Source organism: Alnus glutinosa, chromosome 3 (assembly GCF_958979055.1).
Source record: "Alnus glutinosa chromosome 3, dhAlnGlut1.1, whole genome shotgun sequence".
Taxonomy (NCBI): Eukaryota; Viridiplantae; Streptophyta; class Magnoliopsida; order Fagales; family Betulaceae; genus Alnus; species Alnus glutinosa.
Window position 1 is genome coordinate 26,079,398 of NC_084888.1, and position 22,474 is coordinate 26,101,871.

The window sequence follows — 22,474 nt, forward strand, 5'->3', positions numbered from 1 at the left end:
AATACACGTGTCCATTTGGACACGTGTATTTCATACGCGTGTCCATTTTTGACGCTTGCACAATTTGACACGTGTCATTTGTGACACGTGTCAAATTTGACGCGTGTCTACAGTAACGGGTACTGTAGACACGTGTCAAACTGCAGCGATTTTTGTAGTGAGACAACACTATATTCTCCTCCTAGATAGAAAGGCCTTGCATAAAAATAACAAAATATGTGTAAGCCAAAATATTTCGGAATTTAAAATTAAGCAACCACATAAACATTCACAAAATATAATGAAAACAATAAATCAATCAACACAAGTAATTTTGTGACGAAGTTGAAACTCTTTGAGCACCTCAAAGAGAAAAATCACTCCAGGATAGCCAAACCCATAAAATCAATCAACTATAAAAGAATGAGAGATTATAGAATATTCATACTTACAAAAAAAAATTACAATTGACATACCCTTGTACTAGACAAGCGACCCACTTGCCTTCTACCACAATAGCTCTCTCAAATACTCTCGACAAGCCTTCTACTTGATCTCCTTTATCAAAACTCTAATAAGCTTCAGTTGTTGATAAAAGGTTGTGGTTTACGACAAAGACTCTAAAAGAGAAGCAATTGAAAGCATAAAAACATAAGTTTTCTCTCTTAGCACATGAAGAAAAATGCTATTTGTGTCTCTGGAAATATTACCTCCAATCCCATAAAAAATCGTGCTCCAAAAGCCCTTAAATAGACTAGCTAGAGAAAGTAGCCCTTAAATCTTAAAGTCGGTTATCCAAAAATTGCAAATTTTTTATGCTCAATCGTACAAAATTGCAGACGAGCTATTCTGCCAAAAAATCGCCTACAGCTCAACTGAACGAGATTGCAGACAAGTCATACTGCCAAAAACTGATATGCAAACTCATTCTGACAAGTTTGCACACAAGCCAGTCTATCCAGATTTTCAATCATATATTCACAACCCGTTTTGACACAATAAACATTGAAATTGGAAAATTTTCATGAAACACAAAGTTGTATCACTTTGAGTCATATTTTCAACGCCACCAAGTTTCCTTCAATCGGAGCTCGGAATCAAAATTTATGATTATTTTAATCCAACTAAGTCAATGTTGACAACATAAACAAATTTAAGTACTCTTGTCTAGGATAAAATTTTGTAGCGACTTAACCTTGGAGTTAAAACTTACAACCAAACATGTTTTGAAACTAAATTTACTAACACAAAATTTAGTGTCGTAGCTTTGTCCCTAATATGTACATTCTAGGTCTTTTAGGTTCTTGTGGTACGTATCTAATCATATTTTCTATGTCAAAGAGTTGCTTAATGGAATGAAAACGGATCAAAATTTCCTGAAATTTTTTAAATTAGAAAATAAAAAAAAAAAGAAAGAAAGAAGAAAGAAAGAGCAAGGAAATCCAACATTCCGAGGTGTTCGAACAGATTCTCAAATGGAAAATAAGAAATAGAGATCTCCACGCAATTTTTTTGTCCGAACTACTAGCAATTTAAGCAACAAATATAAGAGAGTCCTTATGAAACCCAAATGTCTAAGGTCTCAAGCATCTCGACCGCTTATTGGTACAAATGGGCTCAATAAAAGACTATTTGTTGTATAAATTATTAGCAATTCGGACAGCAAATTATTGAAAATCCAAATCCCAAACTGAGATAGGTTCTTGGAACTCGAATAAAAAAAATAATAAATGAGAGACTCCAAGTCTCAAAATGCCTAGACATGCAACTGGTGTAGGATTCATCTATTTGAGTTGAGACTTAAGCCCTCTCTCGAAGAATTTGAGAAGCGTATGCCAAAATCAAAAAAGAACAAAGCTTGGCAAAGTTTACAATCAGGTTTTTTTTTTTTTTTTTTTTTTTTTTTTTTTTTTTTTTTTTTTTTTTTTCATTTCAATTCCTAAAGAGTAATGTTATATGTAAGACTATTATCTCTTTTATCTCCCCAAATGTGATATACCTTTTAAAATCACTATTAAATTTAGAATTGATCACTATTTGATTTTGATCCAATAGTGATTTTAAAAGTCATGCCACATTTGAATAGATAAAAATAAGATATTAATCTTGCATATAGCATTATTATATTCAATTTTCATAGTAAGAGATAGAGGAGTTACTCAATAAACAAATAAAAAATAGAAAACTTCAATTAACCCCTAAACTTCTATCACATTTGCAACTACTCTATAAACTTAAAAAATTCTCAATTTAGTATATCTATTTTTCAATTTTTTTCTATTTCACCCATCTGTTAAGATCTTTCGTTAAATCCTAAGATATGGGTGTCAAAACTCCCAAAAACCCTCATTTTTTTAAGAAAAAAATTGCAAGATTTAGATGTTGGTTAGGATTTAACAAAATTTACAAAAATACCTATGTTTGAATATTTGAAAATATATATAAAACAACAAAAATATTTTGAAAATTTTGATAAGATTTAACAAAAATTATAACGAATAGGTAAAATTTAAAGATAGATACACTAAATAAAGATTTTTTTAAGTTTAAGAGAATTATTGCAAAAGCAACAACTCAAAGAGATTAAGTGAAAGAGCCCTTCTACACATCCTCCCCTCATCCCCCCCTCATCACCCTTTTACAATAAAAAAATGAGTAATGCTACACATCATCCTCTTGTCCTCTTTTTATCCTCTCAAAATTGATGTGGCTCTTAAAATCACTATTGGATCAAAATTCAATGGTAATCTATCATAAATCCAATGGTAATTTTAAGAGCCACATCAATTTTGGGGTGACAAAAGGAGGACAAGGGGATGATGTGTAGCATTACTCTAAAAAAATTGGTTTTTATTAAAAAGTTGTCTCTGATGTGACATCAGAGACAACTTTTTAATGAAATTCAATTTTTTTAAGGAAAAGAGAGTGATTAAGGGGGGATGAGTGGAGGATGTTTAGCATTTCCCAATTCTAATTGAAGTTAGTTAGGTGTTTGATATATTTTTTTTAATAGTAGTAAGAAGTGATTAATGTGATATAAAATATAAAGAAGTTTTGATTTTTTTTTTTTTAAAGAACAGTAAAAAATGTTATTAAAAAATATTTGATATGATATAAAAAGTTTTAAAAAAAAGTTAATAAAAAGTAATTTATGTGATATAAAAAAAATAAAAAAAATGAAATGTTTTAAATATTTTTTATTTTTTATTTTTTATTTTTTTAAAGAAAAAAAATGAGAGGATTGCCAAACAAGTCCCATATTTTAACATCCTAAGCGTCACCCATCACAAATATTTCTTAAAAAATAAAAATAAAAATAAATACAATTGAGCACGAATTTAGTCCCATGCAGTTACACAATTAAGAATGGAAACCCAAGTGAGAGAAATACCCATTGCATTTCTTTTGAAGCTGAAATTACATTAATTAAAAAGAACCAAATACAACAATCCCTTTCAGTACTAGTACTTAATGGGAGTAGTAAAGGTCTTTGATAAAAACTGCATGCATGCCCTAATACAACTAAATAAACAGTACTTCATGATCAGATCGATAAGAAAACACAGCAAAAACAAGCTGGCCATTAAAAGACTCCCAAACTAGTCCTTATTGTACCCCTGCTGCTTATAAGAAGGGGCATCATCCCCAACATCCTCATTATCTTTGCCCATGCCAAAGGTATGCTTCACTGCATCAGCTGCACCTTGCGCCATCTGCTTCACCTGCTCTCCAGTCTTTTGGAGAGCCCCACCGGTCTTCTCCTTCCCGGCCTCGGCCTTCTCCCGCGCTGCTTGGGCCGCTTCCGCCGCCTTTTCCTTGGCCGATTGGGCTGTGCTTGAGGTCTTCTCTTTCACACCTTGGGCTGTCTCATAGGTCTTGTCCTTTCCTTCTTGGGTTTTCTCATGGGTCTTGTCCTTTGCCGCTTCCGCCTTCTCCCTCACTGATCCCATCGTCTGGCCGGTTTTCTCCTGCAGAGTAACAATGAACCAAACAAATTTACAGTGAAAAAAATTCAATTAAAAAAAAAAAAAAAGAAAAAGAAAAAGAAAAGACTTCCATACCTCAGCTCGGCCCTTGGTTTCACCGGTTCTGTAGCTCTGATCACGGGAGGCCATTTTCGATCTTCTGTAAAAGGGATTGCTAATATAACTTGGAGATTTATCTCTTTGTGAAATCTGAGAAAACTTAAGCGTATCAGAAATTGTTGCTTGCGAGTATGGATACGAGGGTCTCTTGCATGGTTGCATGCATATTTGTAGTCGTTTCATGTGCCCTACGTGACGAACACGTGCCCCGCTTTTTGACACGTGTTGTGGCACGTGCCGTGATGAGATTAAGGATGGTAGTTTTGCATTTGCTGCATCGATTTGTAGCTTTTAAATGGATTGGATTGGTGACTCAGCCTATAGAATATCGCCACCTCCTGCCTCAGTTGTTGTAGGGTTACGTGCCTAGCTTACACGTGTCTTTTCTTTAGAATGCCTGCCCTCGGATTTCGAGAGTACAATTTTGTACAAATACACTGCATTATTTATTTTGAGAATCGTGCGAAAACGACACCGTCACCGACGCATGCTCCAAGCCGACCAAGCCCAAAAAATTATTATATTAAAAAGAAAATCAAAAACGAAAAATTTCCGGTGCTATGCTAGAGCTACTTGGATAAGAGATTTTGCAACATTTTCAATTGGCTATTATTAATATGAATGTAAAATGTGCAGAATTAAATTGTTTTCTAATTTATTGGTGGACAAAGTACTCAAAATTATTTTATATTTATGTCACGTCAACATACTTTTTGAAATAAAAATAAAATAAAATAAAAGAAGAAAGCTATCATTTAGCAAAGATAGCTTTTAAAATTCATAGCTTTTAACTATCATAACTTTGTACAATATATATATATATATATATATATATATATATATATATATATATATATTCGTTAAGATAAATTCCTTTTTGATTTGATGTAATTTTTTTTATATTTTTAAATATAAAAATAAAAAATAAAGATCCTCATTATATACAAGATTTAGGGAAAAAAAAAAATGATACACAGGAGAATAATGCTCCGTTTGTTTCGGCGTAAAATGATTTCCGGAAAATGATTTCGGTATTTTACGGTGTTTGGTAGGGGCGAAAATAATGGTCAACGAAAATCATTTTCGGTTTGACCGTAAAACCTTCTTTAATTTTTGGAAAACGATTTACGGTTTTTAAAACCGTAAATCGTTTTCCAAAATTATATTCTTCGTCCTTACACGCACGTTTGATATCTGACTGTCCAAATCTTACAATAATCGGTCGTTCGAAAATAGACAGTACCGGAATCCGGCATCATCAAGTTACTGGAATAATGCCGGCGTCGGAATCCGACCACCGGAATCCTGCCGGCTGCCGGAATCCGGTTGCCGGAACACCGCCGGCCGCCGGAATCCGGCCATGGACAGAAACCTGCCGGAACCCGGCCTGATCTGACCGGATCCGGCCACTGATCCGGCCGGATCTGGCCGAAATGGCCGGGATCCGGCCGGATCTGACCGGATCCGGCCACTGACCCCGCCGGATCCGGCCGGATCTGGCCAAAATGGCCGGAATCCGGCCGGATCTGACCGGATCCGGCCACTGATCCTGCCGAGATCCGGCCAAAATGACCGGATCAGGCCGGATCTGACCGGGCCAGGAGGTGTTCTGCCGGAATCCGGCAATTTTGGCCGGATCCGGCCAAACATGTTCGCCGGATTCCGGCGACAGCGACCGGTCGTCGCCGGATTCCGGCGACAGTTGCATTTTCATTTTTCGTAATTTTTTCGTGCGAACCAAACGCCGAAAAATATTTTCGAGAAAATAATTTCTTTTGAAATTGATTTCGTCGAAAATATTTTACGACGGAAACCATTTTACGTCGAAACAAACGGAGCATAAGATGAAGAAAATGTATGTAACACTGGATTCCATTTTAGTTTATGACATAGAAATTTAAGTTAAGTTCAAATTTAAGAAATTTAAAAATTGAAAATTGCCAAAAAGTTTACCTAAAATTGATTAGTGAAATTGGATAAATAAAAATTTAAGAAATTAAATGGAAATTTTAAAGTTCAACCATAATCAAATAAATATTTTGATGAGGTATAACTAAATGCGGTATAAAATAAAGGCTGGTAATTAAGGTGATCAATTTTGTCCTTGCATTATTATATTACACAAAGATTTTCTTTCTATCCAAATTTTGCTTGCAAAGTGCACAAGATTTGCTAGAGAATTAAGACTTAAGAGCACTTCCCGGATTCTAAGCCAAAGGAATTTCTTTCTTGATTGAGCAACTATATATATATATATGTGAAACATTCTTGTATATATGTGTCCCAATCCCTTACACAAGGGACTAACCATTGCATGTTATGTGCTAGTAGATGCACGGGTGAGGGGTACTTGCAAATGAATTTGGTTTTTGCTGTTCAAAGCGTGCGGTTTGAAAAAAGATCACAATTTCAAAACTTAGTTAATGAAAAAATATTTATAAAAACGTAATTAAGCGTACACTACAAAAAACCTTATAATTGGCCGCGTGTCTACAGTACCTGTTACTGTAGACACGCGTCCAATTAGCCACGTGTATACAGTACACGTGGCTAGAAGGGGGTGCATCACAGTTGGCCGCGTGTATTAAAATACACGCGTCCGATTGGCCGCGTGTATTTTTACACGCGGCCAGTTGGCCGCGTGTATTTTTTACACGCGGCCAATTGGCCGCGTGTATTTATTACACGCGTCAAAGTAGCCACATGTATTAAATACACGTGGCTAATTGTTTTTATTATATATATATATATATATATATATATATATGTATGTATATGTATATATATACGTATAATATAATTGGCCGCGTGGCCTAAGGCAGTGGCGCGCGGGAATTGTCCCGCGCGCCACTGAACAAGAGTTTCAAAACGGAAAAAAAAAAACCACTACAAATATACACGTTCTTTCTCTCTCTCTATCGCTCTCTCTCTCCTCGATCTGTATCGCTCTCTCTCTCACGGTGTGTTCTCTCTCTCTCTCTCTCTCTCTCCGCTCTCTCTCTCTCTCTCGCTCTCCCTCTCTGTCTCTCGCTCTCTCCTCTGTATCGCTCTCTCTCTCTCTCTCTCTCTCTCTCTCTCTCTCTCTCTCGCTCTCCCTCTCTCTCTCTGTATCTCTCTCTCGCTCTCTGTCTCTCGCTCTCTCTCTCTGTATCTCTCTCTCTCTCTCTCTCTCTCTCCTCTCTCTCTCTCTCTCGCTCTCTATATCTCGCTCTCTCTCTCTCGCTCTCTCTCTCTGTATCTCTCTCTCTCTCTCGCTCTCTGGCTCTCTCTCTCTGTATCTCTCTCTCGCTCTCTGGCTCTCGCTCTCTCTTTCTCTCTCTCCCTGTCTCTCTCTCTCTGTGTATCTCTCTCGCTCTCTGTCTCTCGCTCTCTCTTTCTCTCTCTGTCTCTCTCTCTCGCTCTCTGTCTCTCTCTGTATCTCTCTCTCGCTCTCTCTCTCTCTCTGTCTCTCTCTCTCTCTGTATCTAGTTCCATTTCTCTCTCTCGGTATCTCTCTGTCTCTCGCTCTCTCTCTCTCTCTACTGAACTTGTTCGTACATGTGTTTTCCTCTTCTTTCTTTCTTTCTTTTTTTTTTTTTTTTTTTTTTTTTTTTTTTTTTTCCAGTTATTATATTTTTTTTCCTCTAAAAATAAAGAACTAAATTAAAAATACAATCAATTATTTAAAAAATAATTAAATACAGATTTAAATTAAATAAAAAATTATTTTTTAATTTTTTTTTAAAAAAAACATATTGCCACGTGTATAATAATACACGCGGCCAACAATTGGCCGCGCGTATTTTAATACGCGCGGCCAACAATTGGCCGCGCGTATTTTAATACGCGCGGCCAACTGTTGGCCGCGTGTATTATTATACATGCGGCCAATTGGCCGCGCGTATTTTAATACACGCGGCCAATTGGCCGCGCGTATTAAAATACACGCTGCTAATTGCGCAGTTAGTTTCATCCGGGTCCACCGCGTGTATTTACGTGGCCACTTGCACGCGGCCAACAGTTCGCCACGTGTACAGTGACCATACACGTGGCGACCTGCAAGTGGCGAAAAACAATTTTTTTTGTAGTGGTATGATAAAATTGTAATTTAGCCTTTAAAATTATACGGCTGATGTTTGACATTTGACATTCGAACTCACACATTTGACTTGCGACAAGGCCAAATAGGCTCTTACAATTAATGTAATGTATGAGTTTGAAAAATGCTAAAAATTACACACCCCCATCCAGGGACGAAACTAGATGGGGCCACTAAGGGCCATGGCTCCCCCTCCCCCTCCATAGTTACAAATTTATATATAATTAAAACATTTTTATATAAAATATATAGTTATAATATTTATGTATTTATTGTTAAATCACTACTAAAAATATGTTGTTTAATGTCATTTTATTTTCGTCGTTTACCTAGAACAATTATAAAATTTAAAATACTTGTCGCTTATTAAATGATAGATGTGAATTTATCGTCAGATTTGCTGAACGACGAAGTCATTAAAATATTTCGTCCTTTGTTTACAAACGATGAGATAAGCATCTCTAGCAGAGTAGCTAAAAGGCTCATAATATATAACTACATTTAGTTATTATAAGATCTTTTTCTTCTTTTACAGATTAGCTCTAGAGTAGGTAAATTAAATACATTTTTTGCTAAGTGAATAGCAATAAGTTGCTACTCACTGTAGCACAATGTCCAAGTTTTTTAATATATTTTTCTCTCTCACTCTCTCTCTCTGAAATTAATATTTAAATAAAATAGAGAATTAAATAAAGAATCTGTTGGAGATTGTATGAAAAAATGAATAGGTAAAATAGAAAAATGTACTATTTGACTAGGTAAAATACTTCCAACTGATGAAAAAATGTACTATTTGCAAAGGTGAAATAGCCCTGATGAGGACATTAAGAATTTGAGTAGAGAAGATTGCAACCTCTCATGAAGGTAGTCCAACATTGAGTGGATGGATTGTTAGGGTGTTGCATGGTGCTAAGTCTAACACTGGTTCTTGAGTACATGAAACTGTGCTTAATTTACAAGTGATTTTGAAAACCTTCAATTGTAACTTTGATTAGCCCTAATAATGAAAATGTGACTAACGCTTTCTTTGGATCGTGACTGAGGTAATGAGGTGGTCAGGTGGTGATGAGTGGTCTTCAGGGTTGTAAGGAACGAGCAATTAATCTTCATGGTGGTGGATTTTGGGTCCAATGTGAGTTATGGATTGGCTCAATGATATGTAAGGAAATGGAGGGAACCGCTCGACCAAAGCTGTTGTTTTGATGAGTCAATATTGTCAAAGGGGCAAGGCAATTGAGTGTGACCCAGCCTCACATTTGTAATAGAAATCTGAGAGATTTGCTCACATTTGAGCTGCACCCAAGTGGGTGTTTTTGCTGGATCTGGGAAGCGAGAACCCAGATTTTAGAGGACAGGGGGGGCATCCATTTCAACCTTCATGCAGAGGAATTTGGTACAAGAAATATATCCATCATTTGCAAAGTTTTTCAACAAGGGTGCCTAGCATAGCTACACTCTATGTACTTGCACTCACATGTGGGTGTTAGTGAAATCAAATCATTCAGGAATGAGAAATATTTGGTTTCTATCTCTTGCCCATTTCTTGACTATCTCCGTACAAGAGATGGTCAAATCCGCCATTAAATCTATAGAACCCACCAATAGGTCCCACAGCTTTAATGAAAAATTTGCAAAAGAGATGAATGATAACAGCTCTCTTCAAAAATAGTCTTTTCCTTTACCTGAGGCCCAAACTCAGGTTTGGGAAGAGAATCTGGGAGATCCCAACCTAGTTTCCAAACTAACTTTGGGTTCTTTGCAGAATTAAAATGTCTAAAACGAAAAAGAAATTTGATGTGCTATGATTTTTACAGATTTATTTCAGTTCTATTTATTAAGAATAATTTCCAGAGCTAGTGTGTTCGTTGAGATTACGACATATGTACGTAGATCCCAGAGTATTGCAAGGCAAAAGCAAAGCCATATCATCTTCAACTAAAAATGGCACTCCAAGGCATATATTTGCCTGCAAATTGTAACTGTAGTGTTGCATGGAATGAGGAAAAAAAATTATACCAAATCATCTACTGAAGCTTCTTTATCCCTGGAAATGACGGAAGGATCGCAATGAGAGCATCATCATATCCAACAGGATCTGTCAAGCAAAGCAGACCCAATGAGAGAACGAACATATACAGTGAAATTCACAAGTCCAACAATGAAAAGGCATCCAAAGATGCCACACCTACCACCATCCCCTCGTAGTATCTTGATGACCTCCCCAGATACATCAGACTAGAGAAATAACAAAAGGAAAAAAAAAAAAAAAAAGGTTAAAAAAGTAGAAACATATAAATTAGCAAGGACTTGCCAAATAAATACTGGACATAAAGTCACAGGGAAGATAAAGAATAGGGGGCTGTGAGTGGAAAAAGAAAAACCCCCTACTCCTCTCATCCAGCACATACAGACACAAGTAAGTACTTTCAAGTCAAGACCCAAACCTCAATTGGGACCTCGCCACCAAGCTGTTCAACATAGCAAAGCACTTGGCCCTCCTTCACCATTTGTTTCTGTGGAGTAAAAATGTGAATGTTTTTAGTAGAGAATGATAAACTCACCATGGCAGAAGTGTTCTAATATTGCATTAAAGAATTCTAGTGGCATAAAAGAAATCAACTTGCATAAGGGGGGAAGGGGGAACCGACTTGACATCATTCAGTGCAATGGGCTGAAGGAAGGTGATTGTGTTTGGGCTGATTATCAATAATGGCTAATAGGATACCTAAAACTACGGGTGGCAATTTGTTTTTCCGTATCGAGTTCAGGTGGCGTCGAGGTCCAACCCATTTAATTAAACGGGTTAGACCATTCAACCCTAGCCCACTAATTTTATGTTGGGTTCTCAAGTTGTATAAAAAATTACCAGCCCTAAATGTTGCATGTCGGATTTGGGTCTTATCGATGCATGTGCATAAGACTATATAGGTCAACCCTAACTAATTCAACTGGTCAAACCCTTCAACCCTAACCCACTAATTTTGTGTTGGGTTTGAGGGTTGTGTCAAAAATTGCTAGCCCTTCATGAAAGCATAACTGAAATCAAATTCAAACAAGGAAAGATGTGCAACAACCTAAACACCCCAGCAAAGAATTTCTGAACCATAGAGTTTACCCTATAGTATCTCTCTTTTATTAACTTCTTGGGATGTGAGTTATGTTTCACAATGCTTTATTCAGAACAAAAGAAACGGAAAGCTTTCATAACCAAAAGAACGGACTCCAAAAAGAAACTTTTGGAGTCCGTTTCATAAGAACAACTGTAAGTTTCAAACACCTCAAGTGTATCTTAGAAATAGTTAAGCACAAGAATACCACCAAAAAAAAGAACAATAAATAAATAAACAACTGATTTCAGAATGATATATGTTTTGGCTAATCAATAGCCAAGCCCTAAGTCCCTATATCCCCCGTCTTGTTTGAGTACCATGACAAGCAAGGTCATTAATGCCTTTAAGAAGTTCTAATCATGGTTAGCAATGCTGTTTCAGTCAAGGTTTTGGTTGTTCTATTAGAAAAGAATGTACCAGTACTAGATCATTTAGTTAAACAACTACAGATTTGACAGCATAAACTAATTTTAATATATATATATATATATATACATGTGTGTGTGTGTGTGTGTGTGTGTGCATATATATATTTGATAAGTAAGAAACCAATCTTATTAAAAAGACAATTACGAAACCTTTTAACTTTTATACTGAATAAATATATATACTTTGTAGGCCATTGCTAGTCTATCTAGTATGAGTTTTGATTCTTTATTTCTAGCTCATTGCATGTATTAATATAATTAAAAATAACAAATAAATTGAAGGTTGCAAACTTCAATCGCAAAGATATCCATTTGAGTCACATCGCGCACAAATTCAACATTTTTGTGTTAACTATGCCTACAAACCTAGCAGACAAAATGAACCGGAAGAGCCTCATACCAGCAAAAATGGACGGGTGCAATGGCCATAGCCTAAGTATCTAGAACAAAACAGAATTTGTGTGGTGAAAGCATCTGACATAGCGGAAATGATAAAAAAAAGGATAAGAACACGTCTCTTTTTTAACCTCTGAACACACAAAAAAATAAAAAAGAAATATTTTCTTCTATTAAAAAACACTAAATTATCTCAATCAATGAAAAAAGGTTTGATACAAGCTATTTTGTTTTGAAGAATAATAATTTTATTGAAAGAAAAGGGCAAAGCCCTCGTACACGAAAAGTCTACAAGAGAGACGATCACCCTATAAACTTCTACAATCTAAAAAATTAAACAGATCTACAAGCTCCAATGAGGGGAAGTTAGGAACATAAACTATAGCCCAATCCAAGAGATATCTCAAAAAGGAGAATTTTAAAGAAAGCACGCTGGACTCGTAATCCTCAAATAGAGGTCAATTTATTTCTCTCTAAATGCTTCATAGTAAGAAAGCAGTAATAACTTTTTAGATTTCCTATTTGGGATATCCCTGCCCCTTGGGATGTCCTCCTTAGGTTCGATACAAGCTTTTATATAGGCAACAAATCCTAATCTTAAGATTACTAGAAGTCCTTAAACAAAAAAGAAATAAACAAAATCATAGAGTTTCTAAGAAAACTGAAAACTATATAAGTTACTAGAAAACCCAAAAAAAATAAAATCCTAATGTTATAAAAAAAACCTGAAAAATAAAACAAAGCAAAAGAAAAGAAAAGAAAACCTTAACCTCCATTGAGATTAAGGGGTAACTTGTCCCATGTTAGTATCAGATTTGGAAACCAGCACAACACGTTACAGAAGATTATTGACAACAGTTAAATCTCCTAAAATCTATAAATATGTCTAACAGCACCTGGGCAATACTATTTGTCCGTCCTATGGTACGCTTACTACAAGAGTACAAAGTAACTCAATTCTGTTCTCGAGAGAATCAGAATGCTACATAAGTTTTAAAAAAAAAAATTGTGAATTAGCGCATTGTTTCAAATCCCATGGAGTGTGTAAGTCGCTTACCTATCAAAAATGAATAGTTGAAGCTGATAACTAAATATTAAATCCTAGCACAGATATACGTTATAAACATTAGGTTGAAAGGAAAAGACTCATTCCAAAAGCTATAATTAATCAAGGAAATTTTTTTTTTTAATTTCCCTTTTCTTTCAGTGAGTCCCCATCAATGATTTAATGAATTATTTACCTTGAAATTAAAGAAGAATCGTTAAAAACCAGTACCTCTTTACATGAAGGTGGAGCACGCTTTCCCTTTATGGTTCTGGATCTCCTAAAAAATCCCACCTGCACCATTCATGCTTTTAGTGCCCAAGATTTACAGAATATAAGCATTACAATTTTTTATTGTTACCCTTGGAGATTTAAGTATGACCAAGCCTTCATCTGCAGCTTTTCCTAGAAATGTCTGAATCCCCCTTGAAGGAGGTACTGGCTTGGAGATAGCTAAAGATAGTGTAGAAACAGATCCATTTGCAGGAGCAGGAGCTTCAGCAGTTGCAATTACACCGACAGAAGTAGGACTCGGGGGAGGTGCAGGTTTAACTTTCCCAGTCAAGTCCCTCATGACATGTAAGTGAAATTCACCAAGCTAACAATATGAAGAAAATAATAGGAGGAAATATTAGAAAGCAACAGATTTAGAATTAAGAGAAGATCCCTCATTGCTAGAATAAGAAAAAATTAAAATCAAAGTTATGCTTGTGTTTAAGAAGAATTTACACTTCAAAATTACCTTTAATTCAAACTCCACGACTGAAGTTGTATCACATAGTGTTGTGAGCAGAGATTCCACCTGAAAAAAAGATATATGGGACTAAGTGCTATGAACTTTTCAAAAGGAATACATGTGCAAGCATGTATAAAGACATATCTGTGCGAGTGCATTTCTGCCTTAGCAAAGAAATGTTATGACAAAATTCTTTCTTTTTTTTTTTTGATAAGTAGTTATGACAAAATTCTTTCTAATTCTGGCAATGTAAACAAATGTGAGGTAACCTGTATAGCATAAATTAAAAATGGAAATCATTACTGCAGGCAGAAGAGAATTTATGGACTTCAGATTTACTTGGTGCTTTGATAATCTCAAATTACAATAGAAAGAGAAAATGTTTCTGAAAATCAACAATACGTGGATGACAACAAATTATTTCTTTTTTCTTTTTAATAAATAATATAATGTCATTAGAAAAACGTAGAACTTTCAGTTGTTCTTTTTCCAATCGTGCTGGGAGGTTTTGAAGTGGTATCGGGGTTGAAGATTAATTTGGCAAAATATAGTTCTTGTTGGCAATATGGGAGATGTAGATGGTTTGGCCTGTATTCTCGACTGTAGAGTTTCTTCTTTGCCAATGAAGTACTTGGGTTTACCTTTGGGTGCTTCTACAAGGCTATATCTATTTGGAATGCATAATTGAAAACATGGAATGTCAGTTGACTGGATGGAAAAGGCTTTCTTTATTTAAGGGAGGTAAATTGACTTTGATAAAAACACTCTTTCCAATTTGCCTACTTACTATTTTTCCATTTTCCCTATTCCAGTGGGTGTGGCTAATAGGCTTGAAAAACTTCACAATCTCTTTCCAATTTGCCTACTTACTATTTGTCTCTTTTCCTATTTCAGTGGATGTGGCTAATAGGCGTGAAAACTTCACAAACTTTTTATGGGGGGAAATTGTTGACGAGTTTAAGTTTCATTTAGTGAACTGGTCGAAAATTTGTACTCCTTTAAATCAGGTGGTGTGGGGGTTAGAAACATTATTCAGTTTAATCGAGCTCTATTGGGTAAATGGGGTTATGGCGTTATCCATGTTTTCAATTTTTGCGGTTTTTTTCCAATAGTTCCTCTTTCAAAACCTCCCAGCACTATTGGAAAAAAACCACAAAAATTTCCTCTTTCATGACCTCCTAGAAGATATAGACCCGTTGATAACTAAAGAATCCACTGAGTTATTTCTTTAATCAGAATTGGCCACCCGACGGAAAAATTTATTATTTTTATCCCCCTCTCTTAACCATTAGGGCCCTTGACTTTTTCCTCCAACTTACTTCTTCAAAAAGGATAAATCTCTAATTCCTTAGAAATATATTCCTTCCTCATTTAAAGATCCTCCCACTACAATAAAATCCAGCTCCCAGATACCATCCATAAGATCTTTCTTTTTCTTCCCTACATTACCAAACACCTCCCCATTCCATTTCTTCAAGCACAACTTCAAGTCTTTCAACTTGTATGCCAGTACATTAGTAGGAGATCCTTGAAAACTATAAGACAACCACCATGTTTTCACCTGCTCCACAAAGTCCTCTACTTTTAAACACATTTTCAAATTTAAAATACCTACTCCCACCACCCGATACACTACAATCCAACATCAACGGAAAATGATCCAACAAGATTCTAGGGAGTCTCCTTTGAGAAACATCAGGAAAACATTCATTCCCATTCCAGACATAAGAGAAACCCATCAATTCTAGACCATAACTGCAACTTACGATTATTAGACCAAGTAAAATTCCCACCATCAAGTAGGATGTCCATGAGTCCCTGATCAAATATAAATTCTGAAATGTCCAACATGGCTGCTGATTATCTTGACTCACCTAATTTTTCACATGGAAAACAAACATTAAAATCACCTCCGATACACCATGACAACTCCCACCAACTCATCACGCCAACCAATTCTTCCCAAAAATACCTCCTTTCAACATAATCATTTGGAACATACGCCCTCCTTTCCTATCTCTAAGAAGATTCCCAATCCTCAACCTTTTCTCCTTATTTAGCCCTCTTAGATTCCATGACACTATTTTGAGTTTCATAAAGAACTATTTGAACCCCTCCCCTTTCCTTTCCCTCTATTAAAGTGTCCTCCCTTTATGTCGTCATTAACATGACAAACCAACCTCTTTAGCTCACGGTTTTCACTGTTCACTGTCCTATAACAAAAATCTAGATCACTAACGAGCTGTTTTGATGTCTATTTGCTTCAATAGCATAAAATAGAGCCATCATTTGCTCCTCAAAGCCCTTGCATGACAGCCCCACTACATGGAAAAAATTCTTCAACCTTTCAAACACCCAATCTGAAGATCAGTGAGGGACTTCCTGTTTTTGAATCACAGCAATTGGATGTACTATTAACGGCTCATTTCCTTTAAATTCCTTGTCAAGAACAATCACCTCTGACAAAGAAATCATCTCACCTCCACACAAACCAATTACCTGCACCTCCTTTGAATTCAAACCCTCTAATCGCCCTTCCCCCAATTTGTTTTCCACAGTAAACATAGACCCATCCCCATTATAATTTCCAGACCCATCCTCATATTCAACACCTGATGAAGACCCATGTATCAAAAATCCACTACAGTGAACAGATCCATAAACAACTCACCCACCAATATACACACAGATCTGTTAAAAATGGTAATTGCTGAGTTATATACAGCAATTATATCATATGATGTCAAGTTCTATATAATTCAAGACTACATTTTTAACATGAAGAATTAAAAGAGTACATGGGTTCTGGCATACAACATACGAGCACCAAATGTTCTCTCATGCAGCGACAAAGAAGGTATTCCACTTGCTGAATATAAAAACCTACAATGTAAGCGTTGGGGAGTTCTACTAAATCTCGGAGAAATTGTTTTTTATATTTTAAAGGGAGACCCAGCTCTCCCCATTGCCCATCATTAAAACATACATATGATGGGTAATGAATGATGTGGAGACCCAGCTCTCCCCTACTTCAAACATACATATACAGCAGAAGATGCTTGTTTCATTGAAAGAATTTGTTTGGAACATAGAAAAGCGAAATGTTCACCATGCACAATGATGTATTGGCACTTCAAAACCCTTCATTAAAAAAAAAAAAGAAAAAAGAATTGACCAAAACCTTAGCAATATCTGAAGATTACATAAGAATTTACTCATGAATTTGGAAACCCTAAGCTTCAGAGATCTGGCTCTACCAGCGGGAGCAATATTTTTTTATTTTTGGGATAAATAGTGCCAGCAAGACTATGAAGAAATGAAGTAATAATAATCACATACATATAAATTAACAATTAAGACCAAACTACTTACTTCATATGAATTAGGAATGAGCTGGCTTCTCAAACCAGAAAATTTAGCCTCTTCAGAACCATTCTCAACAGTTCCAGCAGCTGTTGCATCAACAATAAATGCTTGTTAACATAAGCTAGACTACGCATACAGTTATGGAAACACATTTTTATTCTTATTTTAATATACAATATGGAGATAAACTACAATATGTTATTTATAATGAAATAGAAAGAAAAAGAACTAAAACAAGTTCACTGGCCATTTATTTTAAGTAATTAACAAGAGGGGTTTTTGGAGTGTCACACCATAATCTATGGAGTGACAGAGAGAGAATGTGCACAATATGAATTTTTTTTTTCTTCTGGGTGTGCATTATGATTATTTAAGTCATAAGAAGTGTCCATGAAAAACAACGTAATATCACCACATTAATTCTACAGCAATCTGTGGCAATGAACTAGACTTTGAATTGCCATGTTCCAAAGATTCTTGAATGACTCATAAAATCAATTCAAACTTCTTATATATCCCAGAAATGAGCTAAAACACCAGAGTAGCATATTAGCATTTATGCTGAATTCTTTTTGAAAACAAGGTTTGAACTTTTGGAAGAGTAAAAAAAGATTAGATCAGCAAGGCTGCAGGAAAGCAACATGTACTATCAGACCCAGTGTGCTACTACTAACAAGTGGCAAGCTACAGGCAGGATCGAAAAATGCAAGTTCAATGATGACTTAAATACCTACCTTAAAAAGTATTGTATATAGGGAACCCTAAGGATAGCACACTCAACTAGAAAACACGCCTCATGAAACGCAAGTCACTTGTATGACTGTCCTCTTTCCCCTCCCCTTGGGGCTACGTCAAAAAAAAAAATAAAGAAAGAAAAGTAAAGGAAAATTTTTTTATCTATCGCAATAAAAATAATGGTTGCAAATTTTAGTTAGCTAGACTTCTCACACAAGTCTAAGTAATTAACTTATGTACCAAACAAGGTGACAAAAAATTAATTGCAGTTAACCAAACTGCAAGAATTCTGATATGGTAATGTATATATATAGATGGATAGTAGCGTTTAATAGCTTGTCTACTTCTAATTTCTCTAAGTTTTTGGAGTTTTGTTCTTCTTTTTCTATACTTTGGAATTTTTTCTTGTATACTTCCTATGTACTAGGTTTGTACAATTGCGCCCCTCTACGCTTTTAATGAATTTGAATTACTTATAAAAAAAAATTGTATATATATAGAGTTTGTGCAAAGACATTTATGGATGGGAAATGATCGAAAAGCATTGTATCTGTTATGGATGTCAAACTCTGGATTGTACCAAGAATGTAATGGCTATAGATAAGCATGCGTTTATGCGTGGATATACTTGCATATACAATATGGTGCAAACTGGAGGATTAACTGAGAAAGACAAACAAATTAATTAAGAAAGAACTATTACACTTGGTTTCTAAAGATGGACAACCATGTACAGTTTGTGCTTTCTCTGACTGTCGTGAGACTCGTAATGACTCTGTTAACCTTGCAAATTGTGGTGCTCTCTGTCCTGCCCAAGTTCTTATACCAAACTGTTTTAGTACACCAATTCTTGCTCTGCCAAAGTCCAAATTTGAAATTCTAATATTTGATGTTCCCAAGCTACCTGAAATAAGAACCACATCACAACTAAATAGAGTACAATATCTAAAAAGAATTTCTTTATATTTTGTAAGCATTGTTCATACATTTATTCATGCATACTTGAGAATGATATAGCTCGCAAGTGATATACACATTATATCCAAATTCTAGCAAGAATAAGTATCATGCAAAAGTTAAAAAACAAAGCCACAACACATGGGAATGGTCCAGAGGTTTCCATGCAAGGACTACAAGGATTAATTAAATGCAAATGTTTAAGTCCACAAAATGGACGTTTAACTAAGTAAAACAAAGGTCATGAGATGGTCCCATACTCTATAAATTTAATAGATGGCTTTATTGTGAAGTTGGCAAATTCCGCCCTAACGCAAATTGGAGGGAAGTTTTTCACTCCATACCAGTAAGTTGCATTGATCATAACTGAAGTGTATAAAACAATATATAGACTAGGATATTGAGGGCTGTTACCGCTTCCACTAAAGAACAAGTCAAGCTGTCGCTACAAACTAGTGGCAGAAGTAAATGGCTGCTAAATCTAGCGCTGTGAGTCCAAAGCAGAAGAAGTAGCATTTTTGGTCAGGCAGAAAGTGTCTATGGTAGCTTTCGTAGTATGTTAGAGTCAATTATTAATAGCACTTATATTCAAAGGAGGGAATGTTCAAGCTACGGAAGAAAAATATCAAGGCAAGTAACTTGAATGATTACTAGTCACACTACTGTATCAAGTTACAACTAACACTAGTTTTATGCCACTATTCCATTTAAAGTATTTTGATTTGAGGGCTACAATTCATTGTCATTAGGGTTCTAATAATGTTCTATGGTCTGTCATTCTTCTCTCCTCTCTAAACATTTCCTGGCAATTTTAAATGCTAAAACCATGTTTTGAACAAATCTTATAAAACCCCAGTTCTTTTTCAATAGCCTCCTCTATCAATTCCTACCCATTCCATAATTCATTAGCATTCCACGATTGAAGTTATTCAACATTCTCAACAGTAACTCCATTTGAAATCCTGTATTAAAGATTATTACTCATCCTTAAAACCATTCACTGCCTATGATAACACTTCATTTTAGAGTTGAACTTAAAATAATCCCACATCATATCAAGCTAACAGAAAAAATTAGACAATGTTTTGTACTCTGTATCTGCACAAGTGCAAGACAATCTGCACTTCGAAATGAAGTGATTGATATGGATGAAGATCCCATACTGGACAATATGGATGAAGCAAACATTGTTTGATGACATGCTGCAGCAATGAAGCAATTGATAAGCATTATATCATAAAGGAAAAGAAGGGTTAGTATTGTAGGATGAGCAGATCTGTTGGTTATAGATGTTGGAGTTGTACAATAGCAATGCCAGAAGAATGGATCCATAAAATGATCTCAAAAAGCTTTAAGGAAATTGAGATTGAAGGTTAAGCCACACCAGGAACTGCACCATACAGCATGCATCACCAACATGAATTGGCCAACATTGAGTGGACAGACTAGGAAGAAGGAAAAACAAAAACAAAAGACTTGTGAAATTCAATGTTTCCAAGTCATGCAACATGTAGAATGTGACAATTTACTCATCCGTCAATGGCAACAAGAAGTAAACTGATATACCAATGTAGATGCAAACTTTGAAGTTGAAGATAAGTTAATCCTTTATACATTACACTCCTCAACGTAATGGTATTAGTGGACATGCACCTCACTCTCACTTGAGTTGAGCTTTTCAGTAGAGATAACACTGTTTTCGTATTAGATAAATGAACTTATTAAGAAAGAGAAGAAGAGGCAACATTAGTACCTGGTGGGTGTTCAAGAGAAACACTTGGAATATAAAAGGAAAAGTAAAATTAACTCCTAAAGTTAAACAAGTCCAAAAGTTGCAGATTAGAATAAAAGAGAAACAACTAGACGCCACCAACGAATTGAAAAGTGATCATAGGAACTCGAGCTCCAACATAGTCGCAGAAAAATCAACCTTATCTAAAAATTTCAACCATTTCTTTCTCTTCAGATGCACCACAGAAGGAATAAGGAAATCGCATTCCAAATCACACTACTACAGCATCCTTTGCAACATGCCAGCATCTCCACAAAGATCTTAAGCATAAATCGCAGTCCAAACAATGACAAAAAAGGGGGCAAATTCCCTACCTATCAAGCAATGCAGAAATAGATGGTCCCTTGTCTGCCCCATTAACTTCACAGATGTAGCACCCATCTCTGTTTTTTTTTTTTTTTTTCTGATATGTAAAGGAAAATTTTATTATAAAGCCTAAGATCACTACTGTTCTTCTGTCTGTGTTTGTTTGTTTTCTCCCCAGTACCTATCTCAATTTCAACAACTAAAGAAGACTTGTTAATCCACACTTAGATATCAAAGAAACCTATAACAACATTTCTCTTTCATTGTACAGAATTCTATTTATCCTTGATTAATCTAACCCTTTGCTACTCTACCTCTTCATTATAGTTTCCAAACGTGGAAAAGATTGTACACCAAATTTGGAGCTCAAACCAAGAAAACAGATTCTCACTTACACTACAGCTCCACGAAGTAAAATCACATTGGCATCATTCACTAAATCATGCGTTAGACTTTTACGCGTTCTGTTTATACAAATCGCCCACCCCAACCACAAAAATAAATAAATTCAATCCCTTCATTCTACATTTCTTAACAAAAACTAAAAGAAAAAGAATAGAAATTTACGAGGATGATGACCATAATCAACCAAAGTTCAGGATAAACAATTCAAACCGAAGGACCTACAAGCATTTAATTTAAGAATCTGGGTTCACAGCGAGAGTACAACAACATTTGATACACGCTTACTTGTCCATGGCCATCCCACCTTGAGTTCCACTGCCCACAATCAATAAATTAACAAAACCCAGAAACCCAACGACCCAATCTCTCAAATATAACAAAAAGTTGGTTTATCAAATACCCACGTTCCCGAATGCAAAGACGATGAAATAAATAGTCAGATATACCAAGTGAAAACAATTATACAAGTAAAACTATTGTCATTTGGGATTTGAGAGAGAGACTCACAGGAAGCCATGGAAATCTTTGAGGCTTTGGAGACTACAAAATCGAAGAAACGGTTCAAAGTGTCCAGAAATTAGAAGCAAACTTGAACTCTCTCAAACGCCATTATATAAAGCTGAGTGAAAAGCTCAGCAGAGGGACACCCGGCCGTTAACCCCCAAGCTGCCAATTGAATTTGCCACACACGAACGCTCCAGCTGGACTCTTTGATGGCTTGGGCCCGGTAGTGCCCATAGTTCTTTGTTTTCTGTGGGGTTTTTTTTTTTTTTTTTTTTTTTTTTTTTTTTTTTTTTTTGTGTTTATTTGGTAATTCCCATAGAAAAATATTTTCATGGCCTATTTTTTTTTTATCATAAAATAAATTTTGTTTAATTCTCTCGGTAAATAAGATTTATGAATCTCGATAAAACCAATTTCGTAAAAAAATTGATATGGAACCAAATTTGTTTAATTACTTTTTTAATATTTGTGGTAAGGCCTTTTATCAAATGGAGCCCTCGGTTTTAAAAAGTGGCAATGGCAATGTCAGGATTTTGGTTTAAAGTGGTTAAG

At 35.5% G+C, this 22,474-nt stretch overlaps 2 protein-coding genes across 2 annotated transcripts; both read right to left on the reverse strand.

The window, feature by feature from the left end:
- Positions 1 to 3,358: 3,358 nt before the first annotated feature.
- On the reverse strand, positions 3,359 to 4,187 carry LOC133865056 (late embryogenesis abundant protein 2-like). Its single transcript, XM_062301525.1, has 2 exons — positions 4,041 to 4,187; positions 3,359 to 3,947 (listed from the first exon to the last, which is right to left on the reverse strand). Exons 1-2 carry the CDS (start codon positions 4,092 to 4,094, stop codon positions 3,579 to 3,581), a joined length of 423 nt encoding a protein of 140 aa, XP_062157509.1. The 5' UTR covers positions 4,095 to 4,187; the 3' UTR covers positions 3,359 to 3,578.
- A 5,760-nt stretch (positions 4,188 to 9,947) lies between these two features.
- LOC133863938 (uncharacterized) lies at positions 9,948 to 22,108 on the reverse strand. The gene is made up of 9 exons (XM_062300100.1): positions 21,926 to 22,108; positions 18,662 to 18,862; positions 17,230 to 17,309; positions 13,864 to 13,923; positions 13,483 to 13,719; positions 13,353 to 13,415; positions 10,587 to 10,655; positions 10,332 to 10,377; positions 9,948 to 10,237 (listed from the first exon to the last, which is right to left on the reverse strand). Exons 1-9 carry the CDS (start codon positions 21,933 to 21,935, stop codon positions 10,167 to 10,169), a joined length of 837 nt encoding a protein of 278 aa, XP_062156084.1. The 5' UTR covers positions 21,936 to 22,108; the 3' UTR covers positions 9,948 to 10,166.
- Between the last annotated feature and the right edge of the window lie 366 nt (positions 22,109 to 22,474).

Bases quoted from the DNA above. Each gene is read 5' to 3' on its own strand.
- LOC133863938 (XM_062300100.1), bottom strand. The intron at 13,924-17,229 runs GTAAGTAGTTTG...TCTTTTTTTCAG, and splicing joins TCATTCCTAATTCATATGAA to GTGGAATCTCTGCTCACAAC. The intron at 13,720-13,863 runs GTAATTTTGAAG...TCATATTGTTAG, and splicing joins TCGTGGAGTTTGAATTAAAG to CTTGGTGAATTTCACTTACA.
- LOC133865056 (XM_062301525.1), bottom strand. From the start codon at position 4,094: ATGGCCTCCCGTGATCAGAGCTACAGAACCGGTGAAACCAAGGGCCGA. The intron at 3,948-4,040 runs GTATGGAAGTCT...GTTACTCTGCAG, and splicing joins AAACCAAGGGCCGAGCTGAG to GAGAAAACCGGCCAGACGAT.